The 14,669-nt window shown below is 35.9% G+C and overlaps 1 protein-coding gene across 1 annotated transcript in view; it reads right to left on the bottom strand.

Moving 5' to 3' along the window:
• The window catches only part of sorcs3a (sortilin related VPS10 domain containing receptor 3a), a 260,536-nt gene that overhangs the window by 137,473 nt on the left and 108,394 nt on the right, over positions 1 to 14,669 (bottom strand). Inside the window, exon 2 of the mRNA XM_083523063.1 lies at positions 12,839 to 12,906. Coding sequence (XP_083379189.1) covers positions 12,839 to 12,906 — 68 coding nt within the window. The remainder of the gene's footprint in view (positions 1 to 12,838; positions 12,907 to 14,669) is intronic.

The raw sequence follows: 14,669 nt of genomic DNA, 5'->3' as shown, positions 1-14,669 counted from the left end.
GTGGAGTGCTGCAGTTGTTCTTCTGGAAGGTGCTCCTCTCCACACAGAGAAACACTGGAGCTCATTTAGAGTGACCACCATGTTCTTGGTCACCTCCCAGACTGAGGCACTTTTAAGCCAATCGCTCAGTTTGGCTGGGCGGCCCGGCTCTAGGAAGAGTCCTGGTGGTTCCAAACTTCTTCCATTTATGGATGATGTAGGCCACTGTTCTCATTGTGACCCTCAATGCTGCAGATATTTTTCGGTCCCCTTCCCCAGATCTGTCCCTCAATACAATCCTGTCTTAGACGCCTACAGACAATTCCTTGGACTTCATGGCTTGGTTTGTGCTCTGACATGCACTGTTAACTGTGGGACCTCATATAGATAGATGTGTGCCTTTTCAAATCATCTGCAATCAACTGAATTTACCACAGGTGGACTCCAATCAAGTTGTAGCAACATCTCAAAGATGATCAGTGGAAGCAGGATGCACCTGAGCTCAATTTTCTGTGTAATGGCAAAGGCTGTGGATACTTATGTCCGTGATTTTTTTGTTTGTTTTGTTTTGTTTTTAATACATTTGCATAGATTTTGAACACACTGCTTTCATGTTGTCAGTAAGGGGTATTGTTCGTAGGAATTTGAGCGAAATAATGAATTGAATCCAGCTAGAATGTTAAATAAAATTCATAATAAGAACCATGTCAATGTTTTCCTTGGACGTTTAAACAGCTGAATAAACTGTTTAAAGACAGAAAAAAACATTTTGAATTCAGCTGTGAGCCTAAAACCATCTTTCGTTTCTTTGCATTCTAATGATAAAATCACTTTATAGCTGCACTACAGGGATTTAGGAGAAGAGCGTATATCCAGGTGAGGAGGGTTTTTTTGGGACACTTTCATCTACAAATGCTTAAAATTTACAGAGAAAATAATGCACCCCTGGAGCTAAGCAGCTGTGTAAAGTCTCAAGACTTTAGGTTCTTCAAAGTCAATACTCAAACAGTGGTCAAAACACGAGCTGACAGAGTCAGTATAGGCAAACACATGATCAAAATCCAGAGAGACAGGTAAGAGGCAAAACTAGGGAAATATAACAAGAATTTTAGATATTTGTATAATAAAAAAAAAAACATATATTTTCTAAATTCAGTGGATAGGTGAACAAAACTGCTTAACTTGCAACCTGCTTAACTAATTATGTGTTGTGGCTAAAAAGTGTTATCTCACTAGCAAGTTAGGGAATTAAATGTAATAATAATGACTCTTGATTATGATTATGTATAAAATCATTTTCGCTTGGTCTTTTTTTGTAGTATTATTAAAACCTTCTTTCGCCAATATCAGTTCAAGTCAAGAGCCTGGTTGACAAAATTTCTATTCTTATACAATAATATGCTTAACTGCACAATGTCAGATGCTAAATATTCGATGTGCTGGATCAAGCTGTTTAAAAAACTGTTATATTAAAGTGGAAGCCATATTGTAGAATAAGGCCAAATGTGCAGTGATTACTATAAAATTATAGTAAACATTGCTGTACTGTAATGTTAGAATACAATCCATAATATGTGAAAAAAAAAAAGATTGTTTAAAAATAATATGCCGAAGATGTTTGTAATTATAATTTTGATGACTTTCATTTCACTCACACAATAGAATTATTACCTAAAAAGGCAAACACACTCTCATCCTTGGAACCGAAAATGCTTCCTTCATCATGCCCCATCTGACAGGCTGATGAGGGTTTTTTTTTTTTTCATGCTCACCACTAAAACACAAACAAGTACCTTCTGACAGCCTTTGTATTGAAAATGTCTTGCAATTTCCATACTGTCTTCCTCATAGAGCATCTGATGAAGTTCACCATTTACTGTTGTGACAGGAGCTAAATTAGAGGCCTCCATCACACAATGGAAAGCCACATACTACTTTAATTAAAAAGGTAGTAATTTGAAAAGTGTTTAATTGAGCTTGGCTAAATTACAAAATGGGGGGAATTGCAACATTTGATCCAAAGGTGTTAAAAGGAGGGATTGAGAAATTTCTAAATATAGCAATACATGAGAATTCTCATGATAAGATGGTAGGGTTTTTTTTTTTTTTTCTTTTAATTTGCACACAATGTCACCTGATGTTTTACATGACAAGTAGCAATTATTACCACACAAATTCAAAACAGCATTTTATTTTTATTTACCTGTAAAAAAGTAGGGCTGTAGAATCGATTAAAATATTGAATCGCAACTTAATCACACATTATTATGTTCCAAATGTACCTTAAATGTATAATTTTCAAGGTTTTAATAGTCTAATCAGCATTAGCATGGACAAATATAAATGCTTTATGCAAATGTATGTTTATTATTATTAAAACCAAACTCAACATAGAAAATGAAGACAAAATATAAATGTTTTAAAGTAATTGTGGTGTTTAAAATTATGTAAATCATTAGGACACCAAACGGACCTTTTGTTTCCACACAGATGTATACTTCATGGCGGATTTTAATGCTTGATTTGAGACTTGACGCATCGTTAAAACAAACATTTAATGATTATTGTTTGTTTCGTTACAGGTTTTAATTTCGCCTCTTTTATATTCATTTATTATAGTCAAACCAAAAAAAAAAATGCATGCTGCATTAATCGTGCGTTAATAAGATTTGTGCCGTTAAAATTAATTTTTGTTAATGTGGCAATAATGCCCTAATTAAAAACATTATATAGAGTCAAAGCATAGTGGACATTGATGTCAATTCTTATGCACAAGTTTATGAAACCACCATGTAATAATAATAATAATAACCAAAAAAAATGCTAATCAATTGCAAGTTGTGTCGCGCTAAATGTCGAAACAATCATATTTCAAAAACCAAATATAAAAGCGTCTCAGGAGAAATCTGGTGTCACTGTTTTTTTTCGCTCAAGCCTGTTTGCAGGTGAATTTTAAGTCCTTGAAAAGGTCACAGACATCAGGTAAGTCCTGCTCTAAAAGGCCCTAGTGCTGTTCTACGCGCTGACCTGTGAAATATCAAGGCATCCGACACGGCTGAAACGATGCAACTTGAAAGGCTTTCAGCAGTTGCCTTTGGACGACCCCAAAGGGAGCCTGCATGGTGGAGGATCAGTGTGGGTGGGTTACATATCGTGTGTCTTTGTGTGTGTGTGTGTGTGTGTGTGTGTGTAATTGAGATGTGTTATCTTGTATAATAAAAAAAAAGAATATAAAATAGCTCTCATTTTATATTAATTTCTAAATATTTGTAATATTTTTTTTAATTTTTAATAATAATTAAAGCAAATATTCCTTAAATAAACGTGTGCACATGTATGGTGTGAATGCAAATAAAACCTTTGTTTTTAATATACTATATATATATATATATATATATATATATATATATATATATATATATATATATATATATATATATATATATATATATATATATATATATATAATTTCATGCTGAAATTCTTAGTGAATTTTTACCCAGTAAAGTTTCTCAAAATGTAATCAAACTTTACTCAAAGTTCAGGTATAAAAATATGACTATGTATATTTTTTTATATTCAACAAAAAATGAAAAGAAGACATGTTGATAAAAAAAAAAGAAGAAAAAGGTGTTATTTCACCTGAACAGAACATGAAGGGTAATGAAATAGTGACACTAGACACTCTCCTATCATCAATTGTCTGAGTCTTTGTAACCCACAGCACTGAAGGACTAATTTTTCCTAAATAGACATCATAAGACGTTTCTCAAACTATGCATTGCCTTTTGGCATCTTTTTAAATAACACTGTTTCAGTCAGTTCAATTTATTTGAATTTGTATAGTGCTTTTAAATGGACATTGTCTCAGCTTTACACAGATAAAGTGGTTATAAGGTGGTAGAAGTTTATTATTTTAAAGAATTTCGGATTTTAACTGGAACAGCAGTGTGATGTTAATGTGTAGTTGTATCATAATTAGAACAACTTTAACATAGAAAAGCAGAAGTTGGAGTTGTAATGAATAAATAATCATAAAGGCCAATAAAAAGTGTGTTTTAGGTTTTGTAATATTTGGACACTTTTGGTTTAGACTAGGTGTGTACAATGAGACTGGAATCCTTTAGAATGAAACAAAAAGAAATTCTAGCTATATAGCAATAAAAAAAAAAAGAAAGAAAGAAAGAAACATGAAATTAGTCCAGAAAGTTTAAGCATTGAATTTCACCATTGAAATGAAGTGTGTTGGTGTGCACACATTTCAGATTTATTTTTAAAGCAGCCACTCACTGTGTGCAGTAAATTTCAAGGCAGCACCTCTCTGCTTGGATCTCCAAAAAAAAATATTTAATTCATTTCTAGAAAGTCATCCAGGGCTTAAATATAATGTGCTGTTTCATGGAGCCCATTCTGACTCACAGTTTCACTCTAAATGCATCATACAGTAACTTCAGCCTAGAACATTATATATTTTGACCTTTGTGGAATCAAGACACAAAATCAAAAGCCAATGTAACTAAAAAAAAAAAAAAGCTTTATAAAAAGCTCCAACACTTGATTATATTTGATACTTATAGATTTTTAAACATTTTATAGTGACTGTTTCTTCTTTCCTTCAAAGCTTACATTACCAGCATTTGGCAGGTGCCCTCATGCAGAGCAACCTACAATTATACAACTGAGCAGTTGATTGTTAAAGACCTTGCTTAAGGAACCAGGCATGGCAGCTTGGTGGTCCTCGGATTTGAACTCGTGACCCTCCAGTCAGAAGTCCTACATCCTAACAGCTGAGCTACTACTTCCCTTTTTCTGTATTCTGTATTTCCAATATATGCCCTAATATCTGATACTATAGTGGTGATTTTTTTTTTTATTGCTTATTACAAAATTGTACAGTGAACTTTTACTAGGCATTTGAAAAAGTTTTGAAATAAGATTGAATGATCATTAATCATTAACACACACAATACCTTGACAATATACATTGTTACTGTTAAACTTGTATAAAAAGGTCATTTTAGTGAAAAATTTGAAACATGTCCGAAGTTACTAGTGAAGTTCTTACAGCTGTAATACTGCAGTGTGAAATAATTCACCATTTGGTCAACATTGACTAATTGCCAAATAACTAAATGAGAAATTAATCTCAAAGAAGAAATACTCCATAAAAATGGGCAAAACATCTTCATATTATTATTATTATTATTATGATTATGATTATTATTATTATTAATAATAATAATAAATATTTCAAACACTCTGAACATATAATGTAAATAGAAAAAAAAAAAAAAACATTCTGGTTAAACCTTCTCGATACCTAGCAGCACAGACTTTTATTCTAGACAAAAATAAACTTGACATAATCACTGCTATCAAATTCCTTTTCCCACAGGCTAGTGTTTGGCTAATTACATTACAATAATTAGGGTTATAATGCATGACTAAGATTCTTAGCTAATGACTTAAAGACAGACAACTGTTAGATTTTATCTTCCAACCAACAAGATAAAGCTCTAAGCGTTTAGCATATTAATGTTAATTATCGTATAATTTCCCCCCCAAAAAACTGCCTTTATTATTTTATGATGAGCTTTAATTTAATACAAGTTTCAAGCTGTATTAAAAACTAAGTTTAATAATTTCAAACCTTAACCATAATCATTGGTAACTCTTTGGGTCATAATGTAACTTTTTTTTTTGTTTTACAGTAATACACTTATTTTTATATCAAACCCCTTCATTTATACCTTGTATATTTGAGCTCTAACACACCTGACTGAACACTTTCCTTAAAAAAACACCTGAAGACATTTTGTCACTTTTTTTTGTGATGTATGCTAATTCTGAGTAATTGTTGCTTAATTTTCTACGTCAAATTTTCTATTTTGCAACAGGTGATTATTTAAAAAATATAGCATTGTCAGATTACAGTGTTAATAATAATAATAATTAAATGACCATTAATTTTTCTTTTTATATATATATATATATATATATATATATATATATATATATATATATTTTTTTTTTTTTTTTAAATGACTGTTGAGGTATTATTATTATTATTATTATTATTATTATTATTATTAATATTATTAATATTATTATTACTATTATTCAGAATTAAATCAATCAGTCAAAATCCATTAACAGTAAATAACTGAGTGTGTGTGTGTGTGTGTGTGTGTGTGTGTGCGTGTGTGTGCCTGTGTGTGTGTCTTGTATGCAAAGGTAAAAATTATTTGGGATCTTTGTTTTCTTAAAACATTTGATTATTTGTTTTTGTTTTTCTGTGACACCTGAAGCAGCCCATCATGGGCCTGGGAACAGAAGAAGTTGAAAAACTGAGGCAGGATTGATAGAGCAGGGAAAGAGCTACAGTAAACTTTCTTTTCGGCTTCTCCCGTTAGGGGTCGCCACAGCGGATCCTCCACACGTTTGATTTGGCACATGTTTTACGCTGGATGCCCTTCCTAACGCAACCCTCCCCAATTTATCCGGGCTTGGGACCGGCACTAAGAGTGGCTGGGGATGGTTCCCTGACCGGGAATCGAACCCGGGTCGCAGCGGTGGGAGCGCTGCATCTTAACCACTAGACCACCAGGGGACCCTTAGGGAAAGAGCTACAGTATTGGTGTTATTCTCGCTTATTTCCAGACCAATGATTTGTTGTTACGACCATTAAAATCCCATTTTGTCTGACGGGGAGTGTTTGTCCCTACCGATGATTCATAATGAACAGATATACGGCAAAGATCAATTAACAAAGGAAGAAGACTAAATGAAAAGATGTTCTGCTCACACTGACTAATACACTGAGACTTAGCCACACACGTTTAATCTCACGTGCCAAAACGAGTGATCTGTCTTCATCGTTTAAGGTCACACCGTTCATTATAATGGACATGTCGGGTTTTTTTGGAACTCCTCTCAGGCAAGCGGGACTCTTCTGACCTTTCTTTAAAAGTCAGCAGCTGTCTAGACGTTGTAAGGCTGCTGCAACTTTGCCGAGCCACACAGGAAGTATGTAGACGTAACAAAACAGTGCTTTCAATTAACAACGGGACAGGAATGAGGAACAATGCAGTGCAACACAGTGCAAGACACATTTTGGAGTGATGGAGCGAGTGGAGTTCAGCTGTTTCTCGGCACGTGCCATGTTCCTGAGCTGGAACGGAAGTAGAAAACCGAATGAGTCCCAGCAGGCTTAATTTGTGTAAAGCTGAATATTATCATGGCTGCCCTCATTTTGTCAATATAAAATCCCAGGGCTGTGGCAGCCATCAGTATGATGCATTGCGGCTCCAGCTGCACAGAGATGGTGGATTTGAGGGGCTCTGCAGCAATCAGCAATCAGTTGTCTTGACTTTGGGTCTACATTGCTCAGTATTAAAGTAAAGCGAAGCACCTGCACACCTATTCTACTGGAATTGTGCACCCTGCTACAACTTTCTTCATGCTCTATAGGAAAAATCATTACCACTAAACTCAGAAATGCTTTGGTAATAATCTTGTAGTCACATTGCTTAGTAAGCATTTTATAGAGTTCATCATCACCCCCCTGATGCTCCTAACAAAATGACAGTCATAAAGTTTTATGCATACTGGCTTCCTAGAAAAAGCGTTACAAAATGTGTTTTTTTCTGTGTGTGTGTGTGTGTGTGTGTGTGTGTGTGTGTGTGTGTGTGTGTGTGTGTGTGTGTGTGTGTGTGTGTGTGTTTTGAAGTCTTCAGGGAGTCCTTAATGTAAAATTAGTTAAGTTATTGTTGTTACTGCTGCATTAAAGTGAAAAGTAGTAGTAGTGGGTGATATGAAAACATAACATCACAATATAAATCAATACAAATTGGATCATATAGACATAAAATGTTGCAAACTGATGCAATGTGATTCCTGTATGCTTTATGCATTGCAAAAATGTATTACACTGAATCATAATGCCAGATATTGCCTGGTTAAAGTCTCCACAATTGCTCATACCTGGCTATAAACCTGTCTAACACTTAAAGTATTAATAAGAGCTGGTATAAAATATGTAAGAAATACCACAGGATTGATAAATAAACCATTAATGATAATATAAAACATTTATTGTATCTAAACAACAGATATTGGGAAAGCATTGTAGTTGGATACATACAGTAGTTGCACACACAGACATATAAAAAAAATGGAGAGATTGCTTAAAAAATTTCACAAGCCATCCAGGTCAATCAATCAATCAATCAATTAATCAATCAATCAATCAATCAATCAATCAATCAAGCAAGCAAGCAGGCAAGCAAGCAATCAATGAAGGATTTATAAATAAATTAATTAATTATTCAAGTGTCTTCTGGTTTAGCCCACACCTACTTCAGATCCAAACACACACCAGGGAATTATCATACATCTCTATTATGTATAATTGAACAATATCTATCATTTTGTACAGTATATTAATATACATTTGCAATCCAAAGTGCACATCCTTTCACTGTGTTACACCACAGTGCTGTTCATTGCTATGGTATTAGATAAATATCTTCTACTTCTTCCCATTAGGGGTCACCACAGCGGATCATCTGTCTCCATACCCCCCCTGTCCTCTACATCTGCCTCTTTCAATCCAACTACCTGCATGTCTTCCCTCACCACATCCATAAACCTCCTTCTTGGCCTTCCTCTTTTTCTCCTTCCTGGCAGCTCCATCCTCAGCATTCTTCTACCGATATACCCCATGTCCCTTCTCTGCACATGTCCAAACCATCTCAATGTCAAACAGCTTCACCTCCTGTCTTTTACTCAATGCCACTGTCTCTAAATCATACAACATCATAGGTCTCACCAAAGTCCTATAAACCTTCCCTTTCCCTCTTGCAGACACTCTTCTATCACAAATCACTCCTGTCACTCTTCTCCACCCACTCCACCCTGCCTGCACTCTTTTCTTTACTTCTCTAACACACTCTCCATTACTTTGCACTGTTGGCCCCAGGTACCTCAACTCCTCCACCTTCTCCAGCCCTCCCTGCAACCATACCACTCCACTGCCCTTTCATTCACACACATGTACTCAGTTTACTCCTACTGACTTTCAATCCCCTTCTCTCCAGCACATATCTCCACCTCTCCAGGCTCTCCTCAACCTGCTCCCTACTCTCAACACAAAACACACTATCATTCACAAACATCAAAGTCCACGGAGACTCCTGTCTGACCTTGTCCGTCAACCTGTCTATCACCACTGCAAACAGGACGGGCTCAGGGCCGATCCTTGAGGCAGTCCAACCTCCACCTTAAACCAGTCTGTCGTTCCTACTGCACACTTCACTGCTGTCACACTGTCCTCATACATGTCCTACACCACCCTCACATACTAATATAATACTATGGTATTAGAAAATTGTTTAATACTTAGAAATATGCTGTTATAAAATAATCAACTATCAACAAATTAATTTAAACACAATGGTTTAACATCCAATTAGCCCCTGGTATTATGCAGGTTTATCTGACTCTTTGGCGCCAGGTTTATGGAAACAAGCTGAACGTACTGGAATTACCTGCAATATATTTAGTAAAGCACAATATCATTTACTTTTTCATGCAAAAATATAAATAAATAATTCTCCTATATTTAGCCAGAGTTCATCAGCTTGCTATTTTAAGAAAGCTGGAGCTTAAGGCTCAGATGCAGAAATGAACATTCGAAGGAAATTCTACATTCCTCGATCAAACACACTGCTGCATAAAGCACTCTGTATTTTCATGAAACACTTAATACCCTAATGTAATAACTTTATGGGGACTTTAGTTGATTGAACGAACAGTAATTATGCAAAAGAACAGTGACTTTGCTTTTACCTTGACACACAGCAATATGCAAACAACAGCTAAGAGTAAATTTAAATATTTGCAAATGTATTCAAATAAGAGTGACTTTATGTATACATTGAATTCGATTATGGGGAATATGGATTTAAGCTCTGACTAGTACTGCAGTAAATGTAGTAAAAAAAAGGGTCTGGTTGTGGGGATATCTGTTAAGTGCTACAAATATCCATATCTGTGACTCTACCTGAAGCAGGATCCAATCTCAAAGTGGGCTAAAGCTAAAACTAAGCTTTTCCCAAAAGCATTGAGGAAAAACTGTCCTAGAAGAAGAAATGTCAGCACTCTTTGAATTCTTGCTGAAATACTTCCCTAACCTCAAACTCACACCAGTTCATAATTGTGTTACTTTTTTTAGCCCCCCGAAACCCCCCCCTCACACAGTCACTATATTTGTTGTTTTTTTGGCACAACCTTGGCACTTAAGGACTTTGCAGCATTGCAGCCATTGCAGCACCACTTATTTTACCAAGGCTGCCTGCTATATTTTCTATCAAAATGATTCATTTCTGTTTCCCGTAATTTAAACTAACTATTATCCTAATTTAAACCTTCGAGACCAAGCCTAGCTACTGAGGATGAAAAAAAGAATGCTGTAAATCCACTGCGTAGCAACTCACAATAATGAATGTGAATTTCTTTGTCCTGTGAGCTTTACTGTATATACAGTATGACTGCTTACTTACATGTAACATTAGCCATTTTATTGAGTTCTATAATATCCTAGTCCAACTAGAAACAAACAAACAAACAAAAAATCAATAGTCTGCTTCCTAATGATAACTATTCATATCCGATTCTGACATATCTGTTAAATCCAAATGCTGTAAAGTAAAAGTATTATTCCTTCTTCAGCTCAGTCCTTTAGAGCTGGGGGGCATCTCCAGGAGTCTCGGTTGGCTTAATTACAAGCCTGGTAGGTGTGTTATGCAGCCCTGTAGGACTAGACTTGATAACCCCTGCTCTATAGGAACCCTTCGTCCTTAGAGTGTAGCTGAGTTTTTTATTTTCTTAATAAAAGCCCTTTTTTTTAAATCAAACTTTCATACATTTTTTACACATTAATATTTTCCTTTTTATTCCAAGCTTACTTCTGCTGTATTTACCACACTCAGGTTTTGAGATGGCTCTTACAGTAAATTAGCCTAGGTTATTTAATATATACTGTGTTTCAAAAAGAAAAAATAAAAGTAAAAAAAAAAAAAGCTTCTCCATAATAGCATGACCCCTGTTTTATCTATAGTGGCACTCTGATATAAAACCGGAGTCTGGACGAGATCCATTAAACTTTCGCTCTGCTGACCCGAAAAAGAGCTACAGACATTTCATAATACAGAGATGACCTGCAACATGGTGGGGAAAATAAACAAGTCTGTATAAATGCTGTATATAAAACTAGATCTCAATAATAATGTATTAAAACTTTGTGGGATTAAAAAACACCTCTGCCTACTTCTCACAGTAACATGGGCAGCTGTTGTAACTGGGTATACAGGGCTACGCTTGTCTTCTTTAAAAGATAAAAAAGCCAAGATAAGGGTACGCTTTCAGAATCTGCATTAGGATAAGGATTATGTGGGCTTTTGTTAAACTAACATATATATCTAACATATAAGATCTGTGTGGAGGAGTGGGCCAAAATCCCTCCTGCAGTGTGTGCAAACCTGGTGAAAAACTACAGGAAACGTTTGACCTCTGTAATTGCAAACAAAGGCTACTGTACCAAATATTAACATTGACTTTCTCAGGTGTTCAAATACTTATTTGCAGCTGTATCATACAAATAAATAGTTAAAAAATCATACATTGTGATTTCTGGATTTTTTTTTTTTTAGATTATGTCTCTCACAGTGGACATGCACCTACGATGACAATTTCAGACCCCTCCATGATTTCTAAGTGGGAGAACTTGCAAAATAGCAGGGTGTTCAAATACTTATTTTCCTCACTGTATATATATATATATATATATATATATATATATATATATATATATATATATATATATATATATATATATATATATACACACACACATTTGTACACATATAACATAACATTATGAAAGACAAAAATATTGGCTTTCCAGCTATATGTGGTTCATATGAATCTTATGGTCCTGTGTACACAAAATATTGTGTCTAAAGGATGGCATGAAGAAGAAAACTTGATTTTGTTTCAGCCCAGACTGTACATTTATGCAGTAGATGTATAAACCTAACCAGTGTTTAAAGGGAATGTTGAATAGGAAAAAAAATCACAAGTGTAATTAACAAACAGCCTTTGTGTGTGTTTGTGTGTGTGTGTGTGTGTGTGTGTGTGTGTGTGTGTGTGTGTGTGTGTGTGTGTGTGTGTGTGTGTGTATGTGTGTGTGTGTGTTTGTGTTTCCCCTCCATGATGCTTCCTGATTAATCAGATTTAATGATATAATCCATTACTTAACCCTAACTGTTTAATTATAAATCTCCCATTTTGGGGTACCCATGTTGATTCAGTGTTAATTTTTATACCTTTGCAATGAGGTAACCATGGCAACCATGCCTTCATTGTATTATACAAGCAATAAAAGTCAGACTATTAAGAGAGAATGAGAATGACATGGAAAGAGAAGCATCTCCCTGTCCTGGATTTTGGAAATAACACTCAGCTGGAGATTGCTGAGCGACATCAATGACTTTTTGACTCCTGTTGTTATTTCGGCTGCTCTGGTGGTTGGAGTCTAATCTGTTTCTCTGTTTCGCTCCCTGTCTGTTTTTTTTTTTCTGCCTCCCCCTGAGGATATCGAATGACAGCATTGTACCAGGCTGCTAATCCACAACACGGGCACTTGTTCACCTTATTTAACTACAGGGAGCCTCAAAACAACAGCTGAGAGACAATGCAGACTAGCTAGAAGGTGTTGTTGTAGATAGGGAAGAAAAGACCGAGGGGATTTAGAGACAGAGAAGAAAAGAGAGTAAGAGTAGAGAGATATATCTTTTACCTCCATAGGGAGCTTTCAGTGACGCTGCCCAAGTGAAAGTCATAAAGCTTGGTCAGGATCAGGATCACCTGTAAAATACAGAAAACAGAATTCAGGCTTTTGGGAGAAACTATAAAGTATCACGCATTTAAACAGAACATCTATGAACTTTTTTGTGTTGCTTTGTGGAGTATTTCAATAGCTCATCTAGTGTATCTATAGGGACAAAAGTTTGTGAACACCTAACCATAAGATTTCTATGTGCTTTTTGAGCATCTTATTTTACATTTACTCCCCATTTTCTGATATAATAACCTTCACTCTTCTGGAATAATGTTCCACTAGATGTTGGTTTGTGGTTGAGATTTGTGTTCATTCAGCCACAAAGGTATTAGTAGTGATGTAGGGTGAGGAGGCCTGGGGGGCCTCTATGTCTTTTAACTATGCTATGATTGGTTCCCTGGCGGTCTAGTGGTTAGGATGCAGCGCTCTCACTGCTGCGGCCCGGGTTCGATCCCCGGTCAGGGAACCAACCCCAGCCACTTTCAGTGCCGGTCCCAAGCCTGGATAAATGCAAAGGGTTGCGTAAGGAAGGGCATCCAGCGTTAAAACATGTGCCAAATCAAACATGCGAAGGATCTGCTGTGGCGAAAAAAAAAAACATATCTGGCCACAATATCATTAAAGAAATCTAGACTGATGAGGTTTGTCTCGTATTTTATAGTTAAAGGTTTTTTTTATGTGCAAGAAGTTTGAAAACTGGTGCCCTAAAGGATCTTTTTTTCAGAAGAATAACTCTATAGAGACTTGAGTGAATACTATTTTGTATGAAAAAAGATCTAAGGAAATACAATGTTCAATAAGTCAGTTGAAGAGGAATTAAACCACACAGTTAATTGATTTGCATTAAAAATAGATGCTGGTTTCATATGCCTAACAAATGGGAAAAATAAAGTAAAAGCCTAGCAGAGTACAGGGATAACTATTAGTCACGGTTGCTACCCATAACCTTCCTCAGAGGCGTTTTATGTAATCGCGGTTATTTCCAGTCCTCCAGGTGCTGCCTCGTCTCCAATTCGGGGGCTGGACAGGCCAAGGTGAATGTCCTTATTTGCATATCTCCCATCAGTCTCTCTTGTCAGGGTCTGCCATTAAACTACTCCTTTCTTTGAACCAAACTGACAAGTACACCCTTTCGGTTGAGTCACAGTGCTAGCGGTTGCTCAGGAGTACATTGTATAGAATCTGAATGTGATGAAATGTTGGAAAAGTGTCACAGAACGAAAGTACGAAAGAGAAAAGAATCAACACTGGAATTTGGCAGTTCCTCTTGACCGGTTCGGTCATGTCGTCCTCACAGCAAGGCTGTTTCTACAAACTGTCCAAGTAGTTCTGGAAAGCCACAGGGAAAGATTTGCTACTCGAAACAAAAAAGAACGTCTGAGACATGTTGTGAAAAAATAATACAAAAATCACGGAAGGGTTGTGGACCTCAGGCCCAGATTTTGCACGATGAACAGCAGATGGTTCTGGTCAGACAGAGTTACTGTGCCAAAGAAAAGTTCAGGATGCAAAATGAGATGGGAAGAACAATAAAATGAATTGGACAAAATTGGATTTCGGCTTGTATTTAGTTCCTGTATAAGAGAGTGTGTGTGTGTCTCTACATGTGTATGTGTGCTCCCAATAGTCTCTGGTTGTCTGACATACGTGGGTTGAAATGCTGCAGGCGTGTTGCACACACAAATGCGCAGACAAAGACACACATAAACACACCAGCAGCCCTTATGTCTTTTTGAATTGTAGATTTGAACAGATGGAAGAAATAAAAAAGAAAGAAAAAGGATTTCTT

Source organism: Silurus aristotelis (assembly GCF_946808225.1).
Source record: "Silurus aristotelis genome assembly, chromosome: 20".
Taxonomy (NCBI): Eukaryota; Metazoa; Chordata; class Actinopteri; order Siluriformes; family Siluridae; genus Silurus; species Silurus aristotelis.
This window is presented reverse-complemented; position numbering and strand designations above follow the sequence as displayed.